This window comes from Lampetra fluviatilis, chromosome 18 (genome assembly GCF_964198595.1).
Source record: "Lampetra fluviatilis chromosome 18, kcLamFluv1.1, whole genome shotgun sequence".
Lineage (NCBI taxonomy): Eukaryota > Metazoa > Chordata > Hyperoartia > Petromyzontiformes > Petromyzontidae > Lampetra > Lampetra fluviatilis.
Window position 1 is genome coordinate 12,908,127 of NC_136292.1, and position 27,989 is coordinate 12,936,115.

The 27,989-nt window shown below is 51.7% G+C and overlaps 1 protein-coding gene across 1 annotated transcript; it reads right to left on the reverse strand.

The window, feature by feature from the left end:
• Positions 1-504: 504 nt before the first annotated feature.
• Positions 505-27,949, reverse strand: LOC144937289 (uncharacterized). Its single transcript, XM_078864695.1, has 9 exons — positions 27,518-27,949; positions 23,910-24,059; positions 22,949-22,977; positions 16,758-16,919; positions 5,519-5,585; positions 3,071-3,178; positions 1,564-1,647; positions 1,049-1,237; positions 505-1,005 (listed from the first exon to the last, which is right to left on the reverse strand). Exons 1-9 carry the CDS (start codon positions 27,818-27,820, stop codon positions 505-507), a joined length of 1,593 nt encoding a protein of 530 aa, XP_078720821.1. The 5' UTR covers positions 27,821-27,949.
• Between the last annotated feature and the right edge of the window lie 40 nt (positions 27,950-27,989).

A 27,989-nucleotide genomic window follows, 5' to 3' on the forward strand; every position in this document is an offset into this window, starting at 1 on the left:
GGTTCGGTCACTGGACATGCAATCTATAGGTAGTATTTTGATTCCATCTCCTGGGCAAGTTTCGGAAACTCTCAAGCCTCCGTCCACCCAGCGGTATGAATAGGTAAATCACAGCGAGTTTATTGGCAGTTCGCGTGTGCTAGGATTAAGTGTGGGTACTCCCACCTCTCCAGCGTAGAAGAGCAGGCACAACATACCCTCTGGAGCTCCCTGTCGTGGAGGAGCTGGCTCCACCAACAGTGGCGAGATAGCAGGGCATTGAAGGGCTGCGCCTTCATCATTGTTTATATGTACATTACTCTGCGGGAAGTCAACTGGGAATTTGCAATTACCACAACTGGCTCTGGGTCGTACATGGGAATAAGCTCCGCCCCAAGCAGGCTTTGCAGGGAGTTTCAATCAACATCCATCCACCTTGGCTGTTCTCTCATTCTTTATCACGTGAATTTCACCATCTCTGAGGAACCACGACACTGGAAAATATCCCAGGGTTGTCTTATCGAGTCAGTTGAGGATATTTCCATACTCCTGGGCCTTGCGCAGGCTTTCCTTGCGTCTCCAGGCCCCGACAGCCGGGCCACGCGAGTCTGGGACAGTGCGCCAGCGCGCGGCCGTCGCTCCCGGCAGCTCCCGCACCTCTTCATCCTCCTCGTCGAATATCTCGCCGGGAGAGCTCGCCACGTCGCCGTACTCCTCGAAGAATGGCGCCCCCGCAACCGCTGCCATTGAGAAGGATGAGGACGAGGAGGAGGAGAAACCCTCGGCCTCCCGGCTCGACCGGCGCGCCAGAAAGGGCCTCGCCCGGCCCCGGCACGCCCGCCCGTTCCACCGCTCTCGCTGGGGCTCTGGCGGAGCGGCCCCATCCCACGAGGCGCCCGGGGTGCCATCCTCGGAGGCTTGGCGCAGGACGGCGTCGTGGGGCAGCTCGTGCCGCGAGCACAGCTCGGGCTCAGAGCACGCCTCGGCCCGCGGCGCCAGCCCCCGAAATGGCTCCCCATCGAGACGCTGGCCGGGGCGGAGCAGCACGCCATCCCCGGCGTGTCCGTGCCCCGGGCCAGGCGGCGAGGTGCGAGGGGACAGCAGTGGCGGCGGCAGCGGGGTCCCCATGGGAGTCGGCGTGCGGGGGGGGCGACGCGACGGCGGCGGTGGCGATGGAAGAGGCGGCGTGGTGGTAGCCGGACGGAGTTAGCGAGCCCTCGTTCGAGGGGACCGGCCGCTCACTCGTCTCCGGAAACAGCTGGTGTCAGACGGAACAAGCGGAGAAAGAACGAAGTGCAGACAACAAATGGTGAATCCAGCAACGCAAGCGTGGGCATGTGGCGGTGCGGCTCTTGAGCCTTCCTTACCCTTGTTGGATGAATTCGTATTGCTTCCTCTGAGATTACCCTGCACCTCCGTAACCGGCGGAGTGTGAGGGCAATGTGTTCACGCCCGTGGGTGCGGGTGAGAAGCTGGGCAGCAGCGGCAGCTTCCCAGAGTCTGTGGCCGCTGCTGCCCCACCACTGCCTTGAGCAGGGTGACCGTGAGAGAGTCGTGAGTTCGATCGCGACGCGTTTGCTGCACCTGTGAGTCGGCCGCGCAGGCAAAGCGCCCAGAGCTGCACTGTAGCAGCTGCACAGCGAGACGGCAGTCTTCCCGGCAGCGTTTCTACAATGCACACAGAGGACCCATACACCCGGACATCCTGAGTGGGGGGGCAATTGCTGTATAACACACACAAGCAAAGACAAAGATGCCCCGTATAGCCTGAACAGGCAAGTGCAGTTTAGCAAGCACCTTTTAATGTCGTCACAGCGCACGAGGGGGTGGGCGACAAACACCACCGAGTGGCGATGTTTACACACTGCACCAGGTACTCATTTAAGGCTGAGTCGACCTTTGGGAGGCCCAGGACCGGTTCAACCATTCACGACTGTTATTGATCGTGAGCGGGAAGCAAATTTGGGTCGCCGGGTTCGTACTACAGTCCGCGAACTGCTGCACACACACGTAAGGTTAGGTCACTCGGGTCTAGCTTGCTTCGGAGACGTCCTTCACGAGATGCCCCCAAGTCTCTGTGCGAGTCCTGACGTGTGTTTGAAGTTTCGTAAAAAAATGTTGCTTCCGTAAGAAACTGACACTATGAGTGGTCATGATGTTATCCCTGCACCTTGCAATGTAGCCCCAATGCAGCGATATCACACGGCTTAACTAAAAATTCGTTTCCTGGTAAGCAAAACCTCAAAACAGCTCTAGGCACACACCTTAGGCGTGGATCTGTGAGGTAAGGGTTGATTGCTGCCCTGGCGTCTTCCTTATTGGCTTTTACTGCGATGATAAACATCAATGAGAAAACTGAGGCAGCTAGGGAGTAGATTCCACAAACCACGGCCTCAAAAAAAAGCAAAGACCTATTTGCACGATACATGAGATTCATTTGATGAACCAGCAACGGCCCATCGAACATGAAATGGGACGTTGTTGGGCCAACGTCAGTCCAACGGTCACAACCACGTGCTAATGGCGGCCCAACGTTGCATGTTTGCTGGGAGGCCAGCACCCGCGGAACGGACATTACGGCTCGGCTCACAACAAGCGACCACGACAAACGAGAACGAGCAAGTGTCCTCCGGCAGCCGAGGCGATGAACCCTGCCCAGGTGTCAAATGAAATAACGTAAGCGAACAAATACAAAAACAAGGCCTTCTCATGCAGGCTTCATCTGAGTGTGATGCACCGGTCCAAATTTGGCAAATTCGAAAAATGACACCGAACAAAATGACTCAATTGGGATTACACAGCAACATGGCGTCCCCCCTACTGGCAGCAGACAAAGCGCCCGCTCGCAGCTCAGGAGCTGAGCCACCTTGGGCCGCACGGGGACAGCTACCCTGTTCAAAGGTGCCGAGATGAGATGCGATGCAAGTCGCTTATCTCGCGTAGAGTGCTCCAAGATGCCCCGGCCTGAAGGAGGAGGGCACCGTCAGAATCGTAAATCAGTATCGTCGTTATCGCTACGGTGTGAGGCAGGGGGGGGGGACGGCAGGGTGGGGGTCGGGGGGAATGGGGCCCATACAGGCAAGGTGCTCACATTATCCTCGGCCAGTGTTGCAATCATTCGCTCAGCCTCGGCCAGCCGCCCCGTCAGCACCGACACGCGACTCAGAAGGGTGCCCCTCTCCTCGTCAAACTCCTTGACCTGCGGCGGCAGCACGCGGGGCGGCAGGCAGCGCAGCGACCAACAGGCGGGCAGTTGGTGAAACTCGGTTTCGTTCTGGGCATGACCTCCAGGGCATGCGTACAGAGTTTTGACATATTCAAACAGTGATCCGAGCGCTTCTCGGTGACATAGGTGTCAGCCACTCTCCATCTGTCCCTTGCGTATGGGATGTGGTGTTGCCTCCCCTCGCGTGTGTGGGTTTTCTCTGGGCGCTCCAGATTCCCTTCACACCTACAAATACTCATTAAGAGTGACTTAAAGCATCTTAATATAGAGTAAACCCTTGCTAATTCGGCACATATGGGGTTTTGGCCTTGCCGAATTATCCAATATTACAAATGATGTACAATTGGACTCCCCAGTACCACCTGCACCAATAAGAAAATACCCACATTTTTTTCCAGAAATCATTTTCCAAAAAAACTCATACCGGCACTGCAGGCAAATAAGGAGGATGTGGTAGGTTCCGTGAGGTAGGTGACAGAGTTTGTGGAGGGGGCTTAATGCACTTAGTATGCACTTACTGTACTGTATGTTCACTTCATCACTAAATTATAACTTAAACACGAAATTACAGTAGCTGTAATTTCATATTTTCCACTTAACAATTATTGTTTACTTAAAGACAATAGGTCTGCACTAACGCTAACCACGTTGCGCCACCACCAGACTGAGTTGTTGTTTTGATCGTGGCGCGCGGCGTCGCACCACGTGCTATGCCGAAATTGGACCATTCGGCACAGCAATTCGGATTATGGCGAATTACTAATATACAGTATATGCCGAAAGTGCAGCCGTGCTGAATTATTCCCAATTGCGAATTATCAAATACCGAAATAACGAGGTTTTACTGTATAGAGGACTGCAGAGCTTGGCCAATTGCTGGTAGCGCTGGCTCACCGCCTGGACTCTGCTGCCTTCCAGCTCGTGCCTGTGGTTCCTCGGCGATTGTGAGAGATGCAGTGTGCACGGACGCCGATGGAGCGATGCATACAAACGAAACTAGACCCAGTCGAAGCCACAATTCACTTGGTCCACAAAAGCATCTGAGACAGGCATCGAGCGAACACGTGTGTAATGTCACATTTCTGCCCGTGGAACTACGTAACTTCCCGTGATGATTGAGCGCAAGGCTCGCTGGGAAACCATCGTAAAGCAGGATCGTATCGTGGTCGTGTCTGATTGGTCCATCACCTGGGCTGTGCATGTGTTTGGAGGTTGTTGCACATTGAGTTGGCAAGGCCCTCCGGGCCTGCCTCTCCTGACCCTTCCCTTGTGTTCTGGTGGCTTCTGAACCTCGACCAGGCTACTGCATAACCTGCCGACATTTTATAACTTTTTTACCCTTTCCCATTCCGAGACGTCTGTAAGGTAGAGAGGGTGTGGGGTGTGGCTGCCCCGTTCACCTCTGAATCTCAGAAAGCACAAGTGGATCAGCATTAATTTTATTTAGAGGCGTAGTGTCGTTTTTAAGGACATTGTTTCTCACCGCAGCGAACTGCGGTGAGAGTAGTGCCACACACCCTCCTGCATGGCCTCATAGGAGCCTCGGTACACGTACGTGTACAAGTGTACGTGAACAAGTGTACACAGGTACGTCATCGGAATGGGAAAGGGTTAACTTGTATATTATTGTGGCCTATATTTACTCCATCTAAACCAGGGGTCGGCAACATGGAGCTCCGGAGCTGCATTCAGCTTTTTAAGACCGCTTCGTAACATTACTTATTAAGGGCCACAATTCCGTATTCACCACATGCCGGAGTCACGGTCCAAATTTACTAAATTCAAAAATTACACGTTGGCTCAACTATGGCATATGGTTGGGGTTGGAGCCCAAGGGCTGGGGTTGGCAGAATGTTGCATGTTTACTGGATCCTACCCCTTTCCTGATGTTCTCTCTTCCCATCGCTCTTTCATCACTCCTCCTCATCCCACTTCTGCCCCGTGCCATCGCCTCTGGGGTGCCACAGTGCCGAGAAGTTAACTACCTCGCCGGGGATGCAGGTCGTGGGTTTGATCCCAACTCCGACGCCTCTATATTTGGAATTTGCATGTCTCTCTACCCACGGTTGCGTGGATTTTTCTCTGGCTCCTCCGGTTTTTCGCTCCACATTTAATATCAATATCACGCGTTTAGAGTATTTGGCACCGAAAAAAAAAATCCCACGTGGTAAGCCACTTCATTGAGCTAACATTTGTGCTTCTGAAAAAGAGCTACGTAGCTCAGTGTGCCTTGCCTGGTAAAATTAAAGTAAGAGATAATAAATAAATAAGTATCTGTCCCAACATTGCCACGTGTGCACCGCCGCGACTTACCGTGCGGCAGATCTTCTCCTCCAGGTCGCACTTCACTCTGCCGATGGCGTCAAACCCGTTCTGGAGCCTGCAAGATCCAGACAACGTGGCGGCGCGTGTGTCAGTGACCCGAACGCGATAGGCGATGTTCGGCAATGGTGACGCGGTGGCCACTGCCGCTAACACCACTTGCCTTGACAGCCTGCTAAACGCTATACGGAGAATAAATTGTCTTGGTGAGCCCATGCCATCTACGGTCAACAAAAAAGAGGGTTGGCAGCCATTGCTTGCCGGGTTTTGTTCGCAGAGATCACCATCCCACTCACCATGCCAGAATCAACAGCCATGTCGCAAACATGCATTCGAGTGGTTAATTTAACACTTCGTTACTTTCGTGCACGTTTTAATTTTTTTAACAGATATCAAACTTCCCCGCACCTCCGATTAGTACGGTTGGCTATGTACGGTTGCAAAAGAAGTTCAACGTACATACATACAAACGTTGTACCCATGGCTACACCCCCTGGGAAGGGGAGCAGAGTCAAGTATCTAATTCATGGATAAAAAGATAAAGGAACTGGAGATAAAGAATGGGAGATAGAAGGAAAAGGATGGAATAGGAATCGAGAAACGGGAGGTGGTGAGGCGTTACCTCGCCTGGTATACAGGAGGTCATGGGTTCGATCCCGATCGCGATCCTGACGCCTGTATATTTTGGGTTTGCATGTCTCTCTCCCTGTGGTCGTGTGGATTTTTCTCTGGGTCCTCTGGTTTTTCCCTCCTCATTTAGAAACAATATCACGCGTTTAGAGTATTTAGCTGCTATAAACCTCCACATGGTAAGTCACTTCGTTGAACTATCATTTGTGGCCAGGTCACTTCTGAAAAGAGCTATGCAGCTCAGTGGAATTTACCTGGTGAAATAAATTGGTTTTATTTTATTGGAAGGCCAAGGGTTCGAATCCCACGTGGTGATTGACACATATGTACAATCATCCCCCTGGGATCAGTAAAATGGGTTCCCATTGGAGACGAGGGCCGCTGATGCTCATTCAAACACGGGATACATTTCTCAATACATTTGCTCCAAGGTCCATTGCCGTTTTGCAAAGAAGCTGTGCTCAACAGTGCACACAGAGCCAGCAAGAAACAAGCAACCACGTGCCTGTAGATATAAATAATAAATAAAGTTCAAGTTAAAAGTGGACCCTGACCTGCCGTGACCTGGCCATGGGGCATCTTTCAGTGTCAAGCCACTGGCGCCCCCTGCGCTCTTCATAGAAACTCAGTGCGCAGCCAGGCGCGGCGACACGCGCATCCAACTCCATGCCCTGAAGACTTGGGTTGATGGATCGTGCGCGGGTTTGTTAAACTCCGAAACCCACTGGATGCACGGTGGGCATGAGATAGCGGTGTGGCGAGTGGGCCCGCGATGCCTGTATGCTTGGGTTTTCTCCGGTTACCCTAATTTCCTCCCGCTTGCAATGCACCGCCTTACAGAGTGCACTGCATGCGAGGGTCGCCGACAGATATGAGCACCGGTCCTGCACATGCCAATGCAGCAGTGAGGCTTCCCTGGACTATTAAAAACGCTTTGGTATGTCCTCTAAATATAACAACAGCACGCGATGTTTATAACAGCGTTCTGAGTGCACGTATAATGACCCAAATTCCCGCATGACAACGTTCTACACACGTGTGACGACTGCATCCATCTTACACCAATGCCCCATGCCATCTCACCAAGTAATTTAAGGGTGCATTCAAACTACCAGACATCTCGTCCGCACTATGGCAGCTGTGTGGGCTTGGACGGTCGCGTGCTAAGGGGCTGGTTTACATCTCAAAATAGGGCTGGCGACGCCAGATTGTCATCGCCGGAAAACGTCGGTGAAGACGAGCGGTGCAAAGTCGACGAAAGTGTGGAAAAAGGGCAGCAGAGGGAGAGTCACGCAGTGCCCGGCTGAGCTGCAGGAATTTCCACGATCTGCGCTGCTGCTGCTGTCACTGTCACTGCAGTGGCAGCATGTTATGAAACACAGCGGTGCAAAAAGGCATACTTGAAATAGTGCCGTTTCCGTTCCGTGTTGGTTCTCCGCGTGATGTTTACAGCCGGCGTGGCTTTGAGCTTGTCACCTAATTCCTCTGAGGCGCACGGAACGTTCTTTTTTTTACGCTTACGCCGAGGTGAGGCGAGGTTTGCGAAGGCCTCGTGACAGAGGGAAAATGACCCCCGTTCACCCGAATTCACCCCTGCCTTTTTTCACAAGCTCCGCACGGCAGGGAGGGAGTGGACCGAGCGAACGCTACCCTTATGGCGCTTGCGGGGAGGGGGGGGGTCACAGTCAGGGTTAAGGGCCATAAAACAGCAGCGGCCTCCTTCATCTGCACCCAACAGGGGGTGTTTGTCGAAGGCAGGGACAGAGGGTCACCTAAGGATATCCCTGACAGGTGTGGCTCAATGTGTGTGGGTGTTGCGGTGAGCAGGGGCAGGTGGCCTCATCGGAGACCGAGGGGAGTCACAAAAACGCCTTGTTCGCTGGTAACCAGAAAGCGAGCGAGGTCACGGACCCAACAGCAAAGAATTTCGTTTGTTGAGCTTAGCGTTTATTCGCCGGCCTTTGGACGACAACCCTCACAGATGAACCCATTCATTAATTGGAGATTTCACTTGAGGGAAGCACCAACAAAAACTCTCGTGAATTTGAAAGGCAGCATGGATTTGGCAATGGGAAAGTTGCCATTCTGCTTGTGAAATAAAGACTATCGCTGATTTGGCGTGTAAACAACGATTCCTGGCTCCCTGGTCGTTCCGGGGGGAGTTGCTCCGTGAGATAACATGCAGCTGGGGTCAAGGGACACATACTTTGGATGTGAGAGGCCTTCAGCCTGGCAGAGGATTAGTATTTATGTGGGTTCACGTTGAGGTTGCGCATCAGTGTAGATGCTGTGGGTCAGCGTTGATGCTGTGAGTCAGTGTTGAGGCTGTGTGTCAGTGTTGAGGTTGCATATCAGTGTTGAGGCTGTGTGTCAGTGTTGAGGCTGTGTGTCAGTGTTGAGGCTGTGGGTCAGTGTTGAGGCTGTGGGTCAGTGTTGAGGTTGCACATCAGTGTTGAGGCTGTGGGTCAGTGTTGAGGCTGTGTGTCAGCGTTGATGCTGTGAGTCAGTGTTGAGGCTGTGTGTCAGTGTTGAGGCTGTGGGTCAGTGTTGAGGCTGTGGGTCAGTGTTGAGGCCGTGGGTCAGTGTTGAGACTGTCAGTGTCTGTGTGTCAGTGTTGAGACTGTGGGTCAGTGTTGAGGCTGTGTGTCAGTGTTGAGGCTGTGTGTCAGTGTTGAGGCTTTGGGTCAGTGTTGAGGTTGTGTGTCAGTGTTGTGTCTGTGGGTTAGTGTTGTGTCTGTGTGTCAGTGTTGAAACTGTGTGTCAGTGATGAGACTGTGTGTCAGTGTTGAGTCTATGGATTTAGTGTTGTGTCTGTGTGTCAGTGTTGAGGCTGTGTGTCAGTGTTGTGTCTGTGTGTCAGTGTTGAGGCAGTCGGTCAGTGTTGAGGCTGTGTGTCAGTGTTGAGGCAGTGGGTCAGTGTTGAGGCAGTGGGTCAGTGTTGAGGCTGTGTGTCAGTGTTGAGGCTATGTGTCAGTGTTCAGGCTGTGTGTCAGTGTTGAGGTTATGTGTCAGTGTTGAGGCTGTGTGTCAGTGTTGAGACTGTGTGTCAGTGTTGAGGCTGTGGGTTAGTGTTGAGGTTGTGTGTCAGTGTTGAGACTGTGGGTCAGTGTTGAGGCTGTGGGTTAGTGTTGAGGCTGTGTGTCAGTGTTCAGGCTGTGGGTCAGTGTTCAGGCTGTGTGTCAGTGTTGAGGGTGTGGGTCAGTGTTGAGGCTGTGGGTCAGTGTTCAGGCTGTGGGTCAGTGTTGAGTCTGTGTGTCAGTGTTGAGACTGTGGGTCAGTGTTGAGGCTGTGGGTCAGTGTAGAGGCTGTGGGTCAGTGTTGAGACTGTGGGTCAGTGTAGAGGCAGTGTGTCAGTGTAGAGGCTGTGTTTCAGTGTAGAGGCTGTGGGTCAGTGTAGAGGCTGTGTGTCAGTGTTGAGGCTGTGGGTCAGTGTTGAGACTGTGGGTCAGTGTTGAGGCTGTGGGTCAGTGTAGAGGCTGTGTGTCAGTGTAGAGGCTGTGGGTCAGTGTAGAGGCTGTGTGTCAGTGTTGAGGCTGTGGGTCAGTGTTGAGACTGTGGGTCAGTGTTGAGGCTGTGGGTCAGTGTAGAGGCTGTGGGTCAGTGTAGAGGCTGTGGGTCAGTGTAGAGGCAGCGGGTCAGTGTTGAGGCTGTGTGTCAGTGTAGAGGCTGTGTGTCAGTGTTGAGGCTGTGGGTCAGTGTTGAGACTGTGGGTCAGTGTAGAGGCTGTGTGTCAGTGTAGAGGCTGTGGGTCAGTGTAGAGGCTGTGGGTCAGTGTAGAGGCAGTGGGTCAGTGTTGAGGCTGTGTGTCAGTGTATAGGTTGTGTGTCAGTGTTGAGGCTGTGTGTTAGTGTTGAGGCTGTCTGTCAGTGTAGAGGCTGTGGGTCAGTGTAGAGGCAGTGGGTCAGTGTTGAGGCTGTGGGTCAGTGTTGAGGCTGTGGGTCAGTGTAGAGGCAGTGTGTCAGTGTTGAGACTGTGTGTCAGTGTTGAGGCTGTGGGTCAGTGTAGAGGCTGTGGGTTAGTGTAGAGGCTGTGGGTCAGTGTAGAGGCAGTGGGTCAGTGTTGAGGCTGTGTGTCAGTGTAGAGGCTGTGTGTCAGTGTTGAGGCTGTGGGTCAGTGTTGAGACTGTGGGTCAGTGTAGAGGCTGTGTGTCAGTGTAGAGGCTGTGGGTCAGTGTAGAGGCTGTGGGTCAGTGTAGAGGCAGTGGGTCAGTGTTGAGGCTGTGTGTCAGTGTAGAGGTTGTGTATCAGTGTTGAGGCTGTGTGTTAGTGTTGAGGCTGTGTGTCAGTGTAGAGGCTGTGGGTCAGTGTAGAGGCAGTGGGTCAGTGTTGAGGCTGTGGGTCAGTGTTGAGGCTGTGGGTCAGTGTAGAGGCTGTGTGTCAGTGTAGAGGCTGTGGGTCAGTGTAGAGGCAGTGGGTCAGTGTTGAGGCTGTGCGTCAGTGTAGAGGTTGTGTATCAGTGTTGAGGCTGTGTGTCAGTGTTGAGGCTGTGTGTCAGTGTTGAGGCTGTGGGTCAGTATAGAGGCAGTGTGTCAGTGTTGAGGCCGTGGGTTAGTGCAAAAGTCGTGGATCAGGGTAGAGCCTGTGGATCAGTATCAAGGTTGTCCAGGTTGCGGGTCAGTGTTGTGGCCATGCAGCTGTGTGGGGCAGTTTTAAAATGCAAACAAGCAATGGTGGTGCCTGGTGACCCTGATGTCCACTCAGATGCTCCCATATCTACAGTTTAACACGCAGTCGGCTTTCGCGAACAATATCATCCATAATAGAGGGTTTTTTTGGGTTATATCGCGTAAATATATAAATGTGTCATTAAAACCCGCCACCACCCTACACAGCCAACTAGTAAGGGTTGTCACGTAAACAGAACAAGCCAATTCGTCACTAGTACAGCACACCGGTGTGTTGGAGAGCCAAGCCACAACATTTACAATCTGAGTACAACATAAGTATCTACACATGACACTTCGAATGTACGAATGTAATGCAATACATGCTCATGGGATATCTACTAATGTAATACATACTTATGGGATTTGAAGCTTTCGTGACTGCAGGAATCAATACTCTTTGGTTCTTTCAGTAAAGTCACGTAGGTATAAAATAAAATTAAAATTAAATATATCACGGCGTTTCGATCGCAACACAAGTGGTCGTCCTCAGGTGGAAAAAATTTCATCCAGCAGTGGGACTGCTGAGCCTTGTTGTAGCTGCTCTCTCGCTGGTGAGAACAACAACAACAACTGCTCTCTCGCTGGTGAGAACAACAACAACAACTGCTCTCTCGCTGGTGAGAACAACAACAACAACTGCTCTCTCGCTGGTGAGAACAACAACAACAACTGCTCTCTCGCTGGTGAGAACAACAACAACTGCTCTCTCGCTGGTGAGAACAACAACAACAACAACTGCTCTCTCGCTGGTTCAGCAGTTCCACTGCTGGATTACATTTTTTCCGCCTGAGGACGACCGCTTGTGTTGCGATCGAAACGTCGTGATTTATTTTATTTTATACCTACGTGACTTTACCGAAAGATCCAAAGAGTATACTAATGGGATATAAACTAATGCAATACATGCTTATGGGATATATAGTAATATAATACATACTTATTGGATCTATACTAATGTAATACATACCACGATAATATATACAAATGTACAAACCTGCTAATGTAATGCAAGCTAATATACTACATGCTAATGTAATACAAGCCCATAGATTGAAAACTAATTTCTGTAGAACTGCCTTCTCTGTTTACTTTCTTGTCATTCCCCCTCACCTCCGATGAGCACAGTTGGCTGTGTAGGGCGCAAAAGAAGGCCAAGGTACAAACAATACATTCTAATGTAACACACACACACACGTGTTCGTATTTATGTCATACACTCTCGACTTTCGTGCCCCAGTGGCATCACTAGACGGCGCTGCTGCATGAGCCTCCGCGTTCCCTTTTCAGACTGAGCCCGTGGTCGCTGCAGGACGAGCCCTGGGACACAGCCGAGAGGAGGAGGCAGTGGACGCGTCTCCCCTGGACTCAGACAGGAGCCAGAGACGTGACGCGCGTCCCATGGCGAGACAATGCCTCCCGCGATCTTACATTGAGATCACCTCTTGTACATTCGTTGAACTTCTTTCACACCGTACGCAGCATAGCCAACAGTGCTAGTCGAAGAACACCCCTTACACCTCTTATATTAAGAACAGATCGAATGTTTGAGACCTGATCTTAGATTGAGAACACGTCTCGTGTCGAGGTTCCCAGGCATGGAACGCAATTGATAAAATATGTGCCATCATCGACAAAGAGAGCGATGACAAATCGGAATAATTTAGTTTTTTGGTTCGAGGAATCCGGTGAGCTATGAAGCTCTTTTCCAAAGATGTCCACATTTGGAAAACAAAAATGGCCCAATAATTACTTCATTGGGATTCTGCGGTGCGGCAATGACCTCCCCATGACTGCAAAACAACTTGACAGGGCCCTCCTGATAAAGAGTCCTGAGAATCCGTGTGGCTCTTCTGGATAAGCAAGCGGAGTAATACTCTTCTTCTTTCGTATGGCATTGTGAAAAGCAACAGTTGTTTTTTTTCTTAATGATCGTCATAAATGACGATCTTAATGATCATTAATAAATAAATAGTCACTCCTATAGATTCCAGATATTTGCAAGCGTGTAGGGTCTATATTCTCACACCACTATATGCGTTACAGACTCGTATTGCTGTAGACTCAACGCATTTATACCATGATGTCCCTATGTACATTGAAGTAGCTGTAGAATTACACCACTATAGATGACTATACATCAGCCATTGTGGAGATTCATCACACCAGACACACACGCAGACCACCTGTGTAGCCTTTAACGGATTGTTGGGGCACGTACTGCTAATGAGCACCTATTAAGGCCAGCATGTCACGCAAGAGGGTGGGTGGCCAGCACCACACCTGACCGCCTTTGTCTCTCGAGTGCTGATGTTTACACACCGCACCGCGGCGAGGCCCAGGACCAGTGCAGATAATCGTCACTGGTGTTGGCCGTGAGCGGGAATCGAACTCGAGTCGCCGGGTTTGTAGTGCAGTGATTAGCAAGCTGCGCTGCGAACCCGGCTCCCACAGTAACACACTAACCACTCCCACAATAACCCACCCACTCACTCATCCACACACTCTTCACGCTGCTGGTCACAACAACACACTCACCCACCCACCTCCCCATTCTCTACACTGCAGGTCACAACAACACACTCACCCACTCACTGACTCATCCACACACTCTCCACGCTGCAGGTCACAACAACACACTCACCCACTCACCACACTGCAGGTCACAACAACACACTCACCCACCCACTCACCACACTGCAGGTCAACTCACTTATCTTTCTGCCTCTTGCCTCGCACTGCTCCACTTTGGAATTCCCTCCTCCTCCCATCATTATCGTCATCGTCTATTTTCCACAAGCTTTTACAGTAATAATCTTGCTCAATTCGATAAACATGGTAACTCTTATCTACACCAACTCTGATAGTGAGAATAGGTTTGCCCCCTTTTTCTGGCAACAAAACAGGTGTTAAGATGTTAAAACACAAAACCGAAACCTGTTACGAGGAATCATGTCTGCATTAACCACAATACTTGTGACCAGAATGCAAACAAACATCTTAACACCTGTTTTGTTGCCAGAAAAAAAGGGAAAACCCTATTCTCATATTTTTGGTAGTAGTGCTGTTGAACTCTGATAATGCTGTTAGTTGCTGGCCGTGTGATGTTTTGGGCCTTTAGGCCTGTGCTCAGCAACTGTGTAACAAACATACACGAGGCCAGCACCCCTTCTGGGGAATTGCCAAACATCCCCATGCGGGACCCTCCTGAGAAGAGTCTTGAGGCTCAATTTTTTTAATTCCCGGATAAAAAAAAAACGTTTCGGGCAAAGACCCTTCTCATTAGCACATGGAGAAGGGCCCTTGTCCGAAACGTCGCATATAATATCTATATTTTAACTTTTCAGGCCACAGGTGTTATTGACGAATGCGTTAAGTTATTGCTTGGCCTGTTATTCGTGCGTGTGCACCACTGCCAATTGCAGGAGCATGACCAAGTAATAATAATCTGGGTAAACAAAGGGCACGAGGGGCATGAGCCAATGCCATGTTTTTTGTTCCAAGGAGCGTGCGTCCACAAATGCGTCGCAACGTTCGGGGGCTTCTGACGAGTCCGTTGAGTCCGGTGACCGTGTATCTGGACCGCGCGTACACCTCTGGGATCCCACACAGGGCTTGACCCCGGGGTCAAGCCCTAAAGTCAACCAACGCACAAGAAACTTTGCCCCCGTGGGGTGGTTTCTTGAGTTCACATAGAAGTTAACCCCCCCCACCATCCTTGGGCGTAAGTGCCTCACGTTTGCAATGTCACGCGTTTACATCCCGCGGTCACCCCAGGCCATCGTCACCCCCCCCCCCCCCCACAGGGGTTAGCAAAGTGAACGCCGCTCCATGGGAGGCTGCTGGTTGGTCGTCTCATGGCCACATTGGTCTCCCCTGGGATGGCGAATGTGGAATTTCTACCGTTGAGAATCACCATCTCTCCTGCTTTGGAGAGCATTGCAAATCCCCGTGCAATTCAGACCCGTTGTTGCGAGCTTGCGTGTATGAGAGACGGTAACAAAGTTTACTCTTTCCATCATCCCTCCGGGGTCGATAAAATAGGTACAACCTTCTGGGGAAGTCAATAGTGGTTGTCCCACGGACAGACTCGCCCACCACCAAAGGAATGTGGAATGCGCTCACGGCGCAGGCCTCTAAATATGAGATGAGCACTCATGGCGCAATGCTCACGTGAGCAGCAGGACATCACTTTGACGATTTGAACAATGATGAGAACTGTATCCAGGGGAGCCTCGCAGAGTCTCAAGTTGCCTCTTTAAGGGGGCCCCGTAAATGGGACGTTTGACCAACTCGAGTGTAAGTCGTGGTCTTGCGTCGCGTTAGGAAAGCCGGCGTTACCAGGGAAGACCTGCGGCTTTGGAGGGGACAACCCTCAACACAGCCACACAAACTGACCCCAAGGGCCCAGTGGCAGCACTGCCATCTGCCGGGCACATCGAGGCCAAGCGGGGTTTGCGGCAGGCGAATGACGATCACTGTGATCCACCAAACCACCCCCCACCCTCCACGATGCTGGACCACAGGCACGGGCCACCACGCGCACCATGCGTGCGTGACGAGCCCGCCCACGGACAGCGCCACACGAGCCTCTCTGGACAGGGGCCATGGCAATCGTTGGCCCTCAGCTCTGCTCTGGCGAGCAGGCAGCGTCACAATGAAGATGGTGGTGAGGCGATTGGGATCTGCGCTTGTAAATACAAGGACCCCCCCATACAACCTGAACAGACTGTTGGGGACAAGTGTTGTTGGCGAGCACTGCCAAGGCGCAACAGCGGCAACCACGTTGCTGTACTGCCACCTCCTGGTCACGTTGCAGTGCATCAGCAGAGTTGGGCGTCTCAGCGCGGGGCCCGGTCTGCTTGATCGATGGTCCCCACGTGGGGACCGGAATTACCGGAGCTACCAGAATTACAGCAGCTATAGCAGCTACTGCAGCTACCAGAGTTACTGCAACTACTGCAGCTACCAGAGTTACAGCAGCTACCACAGCTACCAGAGTTGCTGCAGCTACGGGAGCGCGCACCGTACAGAGTGCAGGGGAAACGTGGATGGGGTCTTGAGCATGGCTGGGTCCGAGTGGCGCGTTTGGTGAAGGGAAGGGTTAGAGGAAGGGGAAGGGTTAGGGGAAGGGTTAGGGGAAGGGTCATGACACAAAACGTTGGCCCAGAACTATTCCCATTCTGCTGCCGCGAGGCAGCGTTAAAATGTGTCAAGTTTGCCCTTTTCACTTGTGATGATGATGATGATGGAAATTGGTGATCATTTTGATGCTTCTAATGCTGCTGGTGGTGATGATGATGGTAACAACGGTGACTGTGGCTTTGGTGATGACGGTGGTGATGGTGGTGACGGTGATGACCGTGGTGACTATGGTGATGGTGGTGATCTTGGTGACCGTGGTGACGGTGGTGACATTGGCGAATCCAACAGAGGAAACACAGAGAATGTTTATTTTCATGAATGCAGGGTGCCCTATTGACCAAAGCTTCAAATATCGGGACCAGCTGCCCCCTTGGCAAGTTTCTAGAAAATCCACCTCTGTGATGATGGTGATGATCCTGCTGCTGCTGAAGCTGCTGCTGATGCTTATGATGATGATGATGATGCTGATTATGTTAATGAAGCTGTTTATGATGCTGATGATGATGCTACTGCTGATGATGACGCTGCTGCTGATGATTCTGCTGCTGATGCTGGTGATGATGCTGCTGATGATGATGCTGCTGCTGATGATGATGATACTATTACTGATGATTATGTTGATGATGCTGATGATACTACTGCTGATCATTATGTTGATGATGCTGATTATGTTGATGATGATGCTGCTGATGATTATGTTGATGATGATGCTGCTGCTGATGCTGCTGCTGATGATTATGATGATGCTGCTGCTGATGATGTTGATGATGTTGCTGCTGCTGCTGCCCCCACCGGCTGTGCCGCTCCCGCGTGTCATGCAGCTCGGCGCGCAGGCGCTGCAGCTCGCACCCGAGGTGGTGGCGCTCGTCCTCGTGGCGGCCCCCGTCGCGGCCCCGCCGCTGCCGCTCGGCGTCCACGGCGCCCGCCAGCTCCACGCAGCGCTGACGCAGGGCCCTGGCGCACGCACCCACGACGACAAACACAAGGATCCCCCCACCCCATGGATCGTAGGCAGGCCAGCCTAAATGTTTACAACCGGCGAAGATGCTCCATTAGGGGGGTCCACGTTTCGCAAGCGTAGAGAAGGGAATAGAATGACTGTGGCCGAGAAGACTTGAAGCTTCGTGCGAAGCGACAGACCAGGTAGCTTCCACACAGCGTTACGCAACCGATGAAAAGATAATGCCGCTCGACTGATTCGGAGTGAGACCTCTGCTGTTAAACTGGAGCCGGTCATAAGCACACTGCCCAGGTATGGGAAACTCTCCACTCTCTCCACTACCGCCCTATCAGCGATTGGGAGTTGTGGGGGTGGAGTGTCCGATGGTACAAAATACCCAGGCAGGTGCTTAGTTTTGGTGGGGCTGATGGTAAGGCCCCACCTCTTAGTGGCACGCTCCAGTCTCAGCAGCAGCGTCTCCAACTCCTCCTCTGAATGAGCAGCTATTACCAAATCATCGGTATACATAACGTGGTTGACCAATAGGGAGCCATCCCTTGATCGCACCCGGGCATCGATCAGCCTCCTATTATATCTGTACCAAATGGAGATTCCCCCGGTACAGCTATTGAAGGCTTCACGAACTACGTGGTCAAAATAGATGTTAAATAATGTGGGAGCCAGAGGACATCCCTGTCGCACCCCAAGGTGTACAGGTAAAGGCTCTGACTCCCGGCCACGTAGTTTAACCCGGGCCCACTCGCCATCATGAAGGTCCTTAATGATCGTGAGCAGAGGGTCAGGGACTCCGAAAGCACGAAGAACAACCCAGAGCCCAGGCCTACTGATTGTATCATAGGCTTTGACCAGGTCAATAAAGCAGAGATGTAGGTCTTGTTGAAATTCCCTACACCTCTGCTGTAGCAGAAGGACAGAACATATGGCATCTGTGCAGGATCGCCCTTTCCTGAAACCGCATTGGGGCTCCGCAAGCCTCTCCTCAGCGTGCCTAGCAAGGCAATGTTGACTAATTCCTTTCCAGGACCTTTCCCGGCACACTGACGAGTGAGATGCCCCTGTAGTTGTTACAGTCTGTGCGGCCCCCCTTCTTAAAAAGGGGGACCACCAGGGCATCCTTCCAATCCTGCGGAACCCGTCCAGCGGTCCAGACTGTTGTTATGATGTCATATAGGGCAGTCTGTGCACAAACGCCACCCTCCCTCAGCTTTTCGCTTGGGAGATCATCTCTGCCCGGTGCCTTTCCTGGTCTCAGACTCCAGATCGCCATCAGTACTTCCTCAACAGATGACACCTCAGCCAGCCACTCACAGGGGGTGACCTCTTCCAATATTTGAGGCACCGCAGCCTCAGCAGGGTTATTACCACGTTGTGCCATGATGTTTTCCTGGCTGAGGGATTTCCCCTCCCCCAGGACATCACAGAAATGCTCAGCAAATCTGCAAACCTGTTCCTGGGGGTCAGAGATTGGATCACCGTTTTTTCCCCACTGCACACACTGCACATACACACACACTGCACATACACAAACACACACACTACACATACACACACACTGCACCACCTACTCATTGCAGAGTGAGTTGACTTAGGGGAGTCCGAAAAACGAGTGGCGGATGATAGTCGTCGATGGTGGCCCTTAGCGGGAATTGAACTCGGGTGGCCACGTTCGTAGTGCAGTGCGCTATTTATGTATGTATGTTGAACTTCTTTCACGCAGTACGTAGCCAACCGTGCTAATCGGAGGTGGTAACCACTGCACCACCGCTCCCAAGTACGCAAACACAGTGGGAGCACAAAGCACTGCACAGAGACACACACACAGTGCTACCACAGAGCCCTGCACAGAGACACACACACAGTGCTAGCTCAGAGCCCTACACAGAGACACACACACAGTGCTACCACAGAGCCCTGCACAGAGACACACACACAGTGCTACCACAGAGCCCTGCACAGAGACATACACACAGTGCTAGCTCAGAGCCCTACACAGAGACACACACACAGTGCTAGCTCAGAGCCCTGCACAGAGACACACACACAGTGCTACCACAGAGCCCTGCACAGAGACACACACACAGTGCTAGCTCAGAGCCCTGCACAGAGACACACACACAGTGCTAGCTCAGAGCCCTGCACAGAGACACACACACAGTGCTACCACAGAGCCCTGCACAGAGACACACACACAGTGCTAGCTCAGAGCCCTGCACAGAGACACACACACAGTGCTAGCTCAGAGCCCTGCACAGAGACACACACACAGTGCTAGCTCAGAGCCCTGCACGAAGACACACACACAGTGCTAGCTCAGAGCCCTGCACAGAGACACACACACAGTGCTACCACAGAGCCCTGCACAGAGACACACACACAGTGCTACCACAGAGCCCTGCACAGAGACACACACACAGTGCTACCACAGAGCCCTGCACAGAGACACACACACAGTGCTACCACAGAGCCCTGCACAGAGACACACACACAGTGCTACCACAGAGCCCTGCACAGAGACACACACACAGTGCTACCACAGAGCCCTGCACAGAGACACACACACAGTGCTACCACAGAGCCCTGCACAGAGACACACACACAGTGCTACCACAGAGCCCTGCACAGAGACACACACACAGTGCTACCACAGAGCCCTGCACAGAAACACACACACAGTGCTACCACAGAGCCCTGCACAGAGACACACAACCAGTGCTAGCTCAGAGCCCTGCACAGAGACACACACACAGTGCTAGCTCAGAGCCCTGCACAGAGACACACACACAGTGCTACCACAGAGCCCTGCACAGAGACACACACACAGTGCTAGCTCAGAGCCCTGCACAGAGACACACACACAGTGCTAGCTCAGAGCCCTGCACAGAGACACACACATAGTGCTAGCTCAGAGCCCTGCACAGAGACACACACACTGTGCTAGCTCAGAGGCCTGCACAGAGACACACACACAGTGCTAGCTCAGAGCCCTGCACAGAGACACACACACAGTGCTAGCTCAGAGCCCTGCACAGAGACACACACACAGTGCTACCACAGAGCCCTGCACAGAGACACACACACAGTGCTACCACAGAGCCCTGCACAGAGACACACACACAGTGCTACCACAGAGCCCTGCACAGAGACACACACACAGTGCTACCACAGAGACCTGCACTGAGACACACACACACAGTGCTACCACAGAGCCCTGCACAGAGACACACACAGTGCTACCACAGAACCCTGCACAGAGACACACACACAGTGCTAGCTCAGAGCCCTGCACAGAGACACGCACACAGTGCTACCACAGAGCCCTGCACAGAGACACACACACACAGTGCTAGCACAGAGAGACACGTGCATACACACAGATGCAGTGCTATGGCAGACAAGAGTCGCTTCCTAAACACGACCGTTGTTTGACTTCTCCCTAAGTGTTACTCATTTTACCAATCCTAGAGAAACGTCGACCAGCTCACTTAACCCCTGACCACAACTCGTTGTTTGCGAGCGAAGTGACGTGAATCAGGCCCGAAGAATCTCAATAAGGGTCCGACTTGGTTAACTAAAGGCAACGTGGTCGTTTTCATGAAGGGAAGTGATGGATGGTGTTTATCACCCCTGCGTGGCTTCCACAGATTTTTTTTTGCCCTGATTTTTTTTTTGTCATTAGCAGCTGTCCCGAGGGGCCGAGTGTCTAATCAATTTGTGCAAATTAACTTTTTGCCCGTTAAGGTCATTCATTCTGACCGCAAACAGACGGGCCAGGTCTCGGCGTGAACTGAGATGAGCCCCCCACAATACCACCACGGTCTCCAAAGGGGAATTACCAAGGTTTGCGAAGTGGCTGTTAAAAACCCCCCGCGCCCCCGTTGACGTTACAATTGGCAAGCGCAGACCTCATTTGTGCCAATGTCATTGCCTATCACTATTCCAAGTGTGGATAAATGACCCAGAAACCCATTGACAAGCGATCAACCGGGCACGCACTGTGACGAAATGCTGCGTGTACAGGCCAGCGCTCAATATCCAGCCAGGGGTCAACCCCATGATCATCCCCTGCGGTAACGACGAATGGAATAACACTTTGTGCAAAGTTCTCCAGTAGCTTTGGAGGAATTGGCTCGCCCCTGCTTTAGGAATGTGGAATTTCCCACAAATGGCTCAAGAGCTCTTCCCTATACTCGTTTGAGCCGTAACATGCTGTGGGATTTGTTTTTTTACTGGAAATTAGATTAATTATCGTCAGATGTTGATCAGCTCCTACTCCTACGTTATCATTGGAACAAACATGTACCTCCCTCGTGGCGTAATGAGCTGTTATGAATCAGTGTCACGGTTTAATGTTTTTTAATGTTGCGAATTTTATTCACCTTATTCTATTCGTTTTTTTTTTGTAATGATGACCTGGGTCAACGTGTGACAACAGCGGCCTCTAGCGAGTGGAGGGGTTATGTGAGCACATGACCAACAGTGTCCAATCTAAATTAAGCTCAAAACTAAACTTTTTTTATTTTACCAGGTGAGGCCCACTGAGCTGTATCGCTCTTTTTCAGAAGCAATCTGGCCACAACGAAGTGGGCTGATCATGTGGAAATGTATAGCAGCCAAATACTCTAAACGCATGTTGATTCTAAATGTGGAGAGAAAAATCCACGTGACCACGTGGAGAGCATGCAAACTCCAAATATACAGCAGGCGTTGGAGTCGGGATCGAACCCACGATCTCCTGTATACCAGGCGAGGTAGTTAACATCTCGCCAAAGTCCAATCACGGCAATCCACTGCCGGATGAAGCCCTCCCCGTGCTGTGTTGGCCGTGGGGGTTGTTTGACCATGGCTCTCCGCGCGGGTCAGCGCGAGTCGATAAAAAGGGATGCCCAGTTCCCGGTTCAGAGATCTCTGACCACTGATGTTAGCCGTGAATTTAATTCGGGTCTCTGATTCAAAGCAAGTATCGCGTCATTCACACAAGGTCTCACAGCGCTTGACAACACATTCCCAGTAAGAACCCTTAACATTAAGACTAAGAGAAAAACAACCCTACACGGACGGGTACGCAAGGGAAAATAAACGTGTCTTGACACGAGCCCTAAAAACCTGGACTGACGGAGCGTCCCTAACGAACTAGGGCCAGACATTCCACAAACGAGGCGCCTGACTACTGAACACTCGAGCATCACCCATTGGACGCAGATGTGTCCTTGGTCCACTCAGGTGTCCGGATGTTGGCATTACACGTGTGATTCAATGCATTTACCACGAGCTTAAGAGTCCATGCATCGTTGCACCACTGGACTCGAACCACCAGAGCGGGCTCTGGATGCCACCACAATTCAGATTATCTGCGAGCAGCAAACACCTCTTCTCACCCAAAACCTTTCCTCCTCCGCACCCACCTCTCTCATTTCACTCCCTCCATCCTCCACCCTCTCATCCCCTCCCCTGCTAACGGCACCACCAGCCCAGCCTCAAAAGTCAGAGCTGCTTTGGTAACGTATCCTGGAACCACATAGGCGTTTACATGTCATGCCCAGCTGATGGGAATCCAGTGTTGGCGTTGCCAATGACACTTTCTCTTACACGCTCCATTGTTAGATGAGGCTGCTGCATGGCAGTTAAGGTTAAACCATGGTGGACAGTCGATGTTCACCAAAGTGTTAAAATGGCAGCTCAAAGGCTGATATACCCACCACTCTAATATCTCAATATAAAATAACTTGGTCCAATTATGGAAGGGAACATATAGTTGAGACTGTTTAGCACAAGTCTTAAAGTAACTCAGAACGATTTAGGCTATGAGTGAAGCCAATAATTCCGTGGGCCAAATTTTGTTTAAAAAAAAGATTTGTTTCAAAGTTATAATCAAATACTCAAAATAATTGTGAAAAATTGTAGTTTGTTTTACCCTTCTGCAGCATCATCAGAATTTAATTCAATCACTCAGTTGCTAAAACCTAGCTACAGTTGCGTACCAAACTAATCGTTGGTGAAATTACAAATGTAACAATATACTCACCTGACGATCTCAGAATCCTCTACAGTCTCCTGTGAAGAGTGCAGCGGGAGGACAGAGAGAGAAACTTAAATCAGCGGCTGCTTATCCCACGGTGGGGGGAGATGTGCGTGGGATTCAGCCTGAAACTCACACACGTCTCTGTGACTCCTCATACCGAGTAGCAGCATCCTGAGCGTGCACTGCAGCGGCTCTCAACCAGCGGTGTTAGGGGGTGGGGGGGTGCAGGCTGGGACACACACAAAGATCCCCTTCCCGGCAAGTGCTGTGAGCAAGCACCTATGAAAGCCGGCATGGCACACGAGGGGATGGGTGGCCAGCACCGTGCTGGGCCAACTTTGTATCCCTTGTGGCAATGTTTACTATACACCACACCAGGTACTCAATTAAGGCTGAGTCGATCTAGGGGAGGATCAGGACCGGGTTTTCATATTCGCTATCACTATAATTGGTTGTGAGCAGGAATCGAACTCGGGTCACCGGGTTTGTAGCGCAGCGTGCTAGACACCGTGCCACCGTGCCACCACTCCCCACACACAGACACGGATGTGCGTCGACTCTGCTTCAAATGAGTACCTGGTGTGGTGTGTAAAAACATCGCCACTGGGCAGACAAAGGCAGTCGGGCGTGGTGCTGGCCATCCACCCCCTCGTGTGCCGTGCTGGCCTTCATAGGTACCTGCTAACAGCACTTGCCCCTACAGTCTGTTAAGGCTGTACGAGGGATCTGTATCTTTGCGTACACACGCGCGCACACACGCGCACGCGCGCACACCTTGTGCAGGTTGCGGGGCATGGACGACGCACGCTGCTTCGTTGTGCGCCGGGGCCCGTGCCCCCCCACGTGCCCCCCCGCGTACCCCCCCACGTGACCCCCCACGTGCCCCCCCGTGTGCCCCCCCTTGTGCTCTCCTCCCGGCGGCTCCGGCCCCGGCGGAGCACAGCAGGCGTCGCGGCTCTCCCACCTCCTCCGCTGCCGGCCGCAGCCACCCTCGCCAGTGGCGTCCGCGCTGCTGCCTCTGTCCGCTGCCTCCTTGCGGATGCCCGGCTCCGCGCCCCTGTACTTCATGGGCGACGCGGCACTGCTGCTGCCACCGCTGGCGGCTTCCGGCCGTCTGCGGGGGAGAATTTGATACGAGCGATGGGCTGTTTGCAGAGGCCCTTGCCGGAGAAGGCAGTCGCCCGACCTCGCTCCGGTAATAATCGCTAGCCGAACTTTGGCGACTCTCCCAAGGAGATCGAGGTACCGCTTATCTCGCGTGCATATCTGGCGTGGAGGGCGCGGCACAGCGGTTACCACGCTACGCTATGAACCCTGCGACCCGAGTGCGATTCCTGGCCACAGTAACGCATCAGTAGCGAATGATGTCTACACTGGTCCTGGGCCACCCGATTCAGCAACCGTGCACTCACCGGCATGGCGAAATGTGACCAACAACGTCCATTCATCATCCAACATGGTGTGGATACGTTTTTGGCGTTGCACCAGTGTCCAGCCGTGCAGTTGTAAGGTGCAATCTTCGTGGGTGGTTCAAGTTCGGGGTGCCACGGTGGTGAGATGTTAACTTCCTCGCCTGGTATATAGGTCCTGGGTTCGATCCCGACAGAGCTGGCCCAGCCACTAAGCGACCCTTGCAATTGCAAAGGGCCCCGTGGCCAGCAGAGGGCCCCCTAGAGTCACTGCTAGCTAGTGGGTGAAAAAAATCATACATCAAAGGGGCCTCCAACCAAATTTTGCTTAGGGCCCCCAAAGGTCTAGGGCCGGTTCTGGATCCCGACCCTGATTTATTTATATTTGAAGTTGCATGTTCTCCCCGTAGTCGTGCGCATTTTTCTCCAGGTCTTCCAGTTTTTCCCTCCACATTCATAAACACGCACTTACGAGTTATTTGGCTAGCGCTATAAATGTCCACGTGATGATAAGCCACTTCATTGAGCTATCACTTGAGGCCAGGTCGCTTCTGAAAAAAGAACTACGTAGCTCAGTGGGGCCTTACGTGGTAAAGGAAAAAACTAGTTTAGTTTCGCAAAAACGTAATGGGGAGCGCGATTGCAATGTCCACGTGGGACGCTCAACTTTAGCAGGGCAAAGCAGCGGCACTTTGAGAATGCGTACCGTATCAACCCATACGGTTTGCCCCGTATTCTTGTATAGAGAAATTCAGTTTTCAGGTCCATATGGCGTACAACCGTTTCAATACGGGCCAAAAAAATATCATAGAGCCAAATAAATAAAGTCGTGGGACAGTCTTTTTTTACTCTGGATAGTATTGTTGTACATTTACAACATAAGTGTGTGTGCATCCACATACAGTGAGGGGAAAAAGTATTTGATCCCCTGCTGATTTTGTACGCTTGCCCACTGACAAATAAATGGTCAGTCTATAATTGTAATGGTAGGTTTATTTGAACAGTGAGAGACAGAATAACAACAACAAAATCCAGAAAAAACGCATGTAAAAATGTTATAAATTGATTTGCATTTAATAAGGGAAATAAGTATTTGACCCCCTCTCAATCAGAAAGATTTCTGGCTCCCAGGTGTCTTTTATACAAGTAACGAGCTGATATTAGGAGCACACTCTTAAAGGGAGTGCTCCTAATCTCAGCATGTTACCTGTATAAGAAACACCTATTCACAGAAGCAATCAATCGATCAGATTCCAAACTCTCCACCATGGCCAAGACCAAAGAGCTCTCCAAGGATGTCAAGGACAAGATTGTAGACCTACACAAGGCTGGAATGGGCTACAAGACCATCGCCAAGCAACTTGATGAGAAGGTGACAACAGTTGGTGCGATTATTCGCAAATGGAAGAAACACAAAAGAACTGTCAATCTCCCTAGGCCTGGGACTCCATGCAAGATCTCACCTCGTGGAGTTGCAATGATCATGAGAACGGTGAGGAATCCGCCCAGAACTACACGGGAGGATCTTGTCAATGTTCTCAAGGCAGCTGGGACCATAGTCACCAAGAAAACAGTTGGTAACACACTACGCCGTGAAGGACTGAAATCCTGCAGCGCCCGCAAGGTCCCCCTGCTCAAGAAAGCACATATACATGCCCGTCTGAAGTTTGCCAATGAACATCTGAATGATTCGGAGGACAACTGGGTGAAAGTGTTGTGGTCAGATGAGACCAAAATGGAGCTCTTTGGCATTAACTCAACTCGCCGTGTTTGGAGGAGGAGAAATGCTGCCTATGACCCCAAGAACACCATCCCCACCGTCAAACATGGAGGTGGAAACATTATGCTTTGGGGGTGTTTTTCTGCTAAGGGGACAGGACAATTTCACCGCATCAAAGGGACGATGGACTGGGCCATGTACTGTCACATCTTAGGTGAGAACCTCCTTCCCTCAGCCAGGGCATTGAAAATGGGTTGTGGATGGGTATTCCAGCATGGCAATGACCCAAAACACACGGCCAAGGCAACAAAAGAGTGGCTCAAGAAGAAGCACATTAAGGTCCTGGAGTGGCCGAGCCAGTCTCCAGACCTTAATCCCATAGAAAATCTGTGGAGGGAGCTGAAGGTTCGAGTTGCCAAACGTCAGCCTCAAAACCTTAATGACTTAGAGAAGATCTGCAAAGAGGAGTGGGACAAAATCCCTCCTGAGATGTGTGCAAACCTGGTGGCCAACTACAAGAAACGTCTGACCTCTGTGATTGCCAACAAGGGTTTGCCACCAAGTACTAAGTCATGTTTTGCAGAGGGTTCAAATACGTATTTCCCTCATTAAAATGCAAATCAATTCATAACATTTTTGACATGCGTTTTTCTGGATTTTGTTGTTGTTATTATGGCTCTCACTGTTCAATTAAACCTACCATTAAAATTATAGACTGATCATTTCTTTGTCCGTGGGCAAACGTACAAAATCAGCAGGGAATCAAATACGTTTTCCCTCACTGTATCAAGCCAGCATCAGCATTCAGGATCACAGACAGTAAGCATAATGAGTAGCATCATTGACACCAATGACCAGAATTAATACGTAAAATAGTTAATGTTTAGTAACATAATTTCCGTCTATTTGTTTGTGTTTCTCCCTTATGATGGGACTTTGTAGAATGAACGTTGAGATTTATAAGGGCACGGGGTGACCAATGAGGTCTGAATTGGTCTGTAATAAGGTCGGGCACTGATAAGGGGGTTGCCAGGTATGAGAATGCCGCCAGACTCTACGATTGAATTACACACTGGAACAAGGTGCCCGCCTCCCAGATGTTGAAACGCCAACCTCTCGTCAGACAGCCTCGAAATATCGCCTAGGCCAGGGGTCGGCAACCTGCAGCTCCAGAGCCCCATGCGGCTCTTTAGGGACTGCTTCGTGACGTCATGTACGTACAGTATGTACTCACACTGGCATGAGTACCTGAAATGTTCAGTTTCGTACCGAGTCCGAACAAAAAATAATAACGGCTTTATTTTGGATGCCGACCCCCCCCCCCCCGGCCTTGGTAAACCAATGAAATCCCATTCCAGTGGCTCTGCGGAGAGATGTGAAGGAGGCAGACGGGTCTCAAGAGGATCAGGGCGATGGGTCGACAGGTTGACGAGACGCGCTCACCTGTGGGGTATCGTCCCATCCGCGCGCCGCATGCTGCCCACTCCCGTGCCGGTCTTCGGATCCAGCTGCGCCCAGCCGCTCCACGTCACCACCACCTGGGGCGACGACGACCTCCCGAAGCAGCAGCGACGGCTGCTGCTGCTGGTGGTTTTGCAACACGAGCAGCCGCAGCAGCAACTGCTGCTGCTGGTGACGTGCGAGTGCAATCGCTCTTGGTCCCCACAGACACTCTGCTCGTGGGGGTCGACAGCAGCTGAGCCGCGGTCGGTGAACCCGCGGCCGTGGCTTTGGTCTGAAAGACATCGATACAGATGTAGTGGTGATACGCGCTGGGGTAGGGATCGTGTGTCAGCGCGTAGTGATTGGCTGTGTGTGTTGGTGACGCGCGCTGACGGTGGGGGATCAGGGGTCAGCGCGGGGTCATGGGTTGTGTGGTGGTGATTGGCTGTGTGCCGGTGACGCGCTTCAGAGG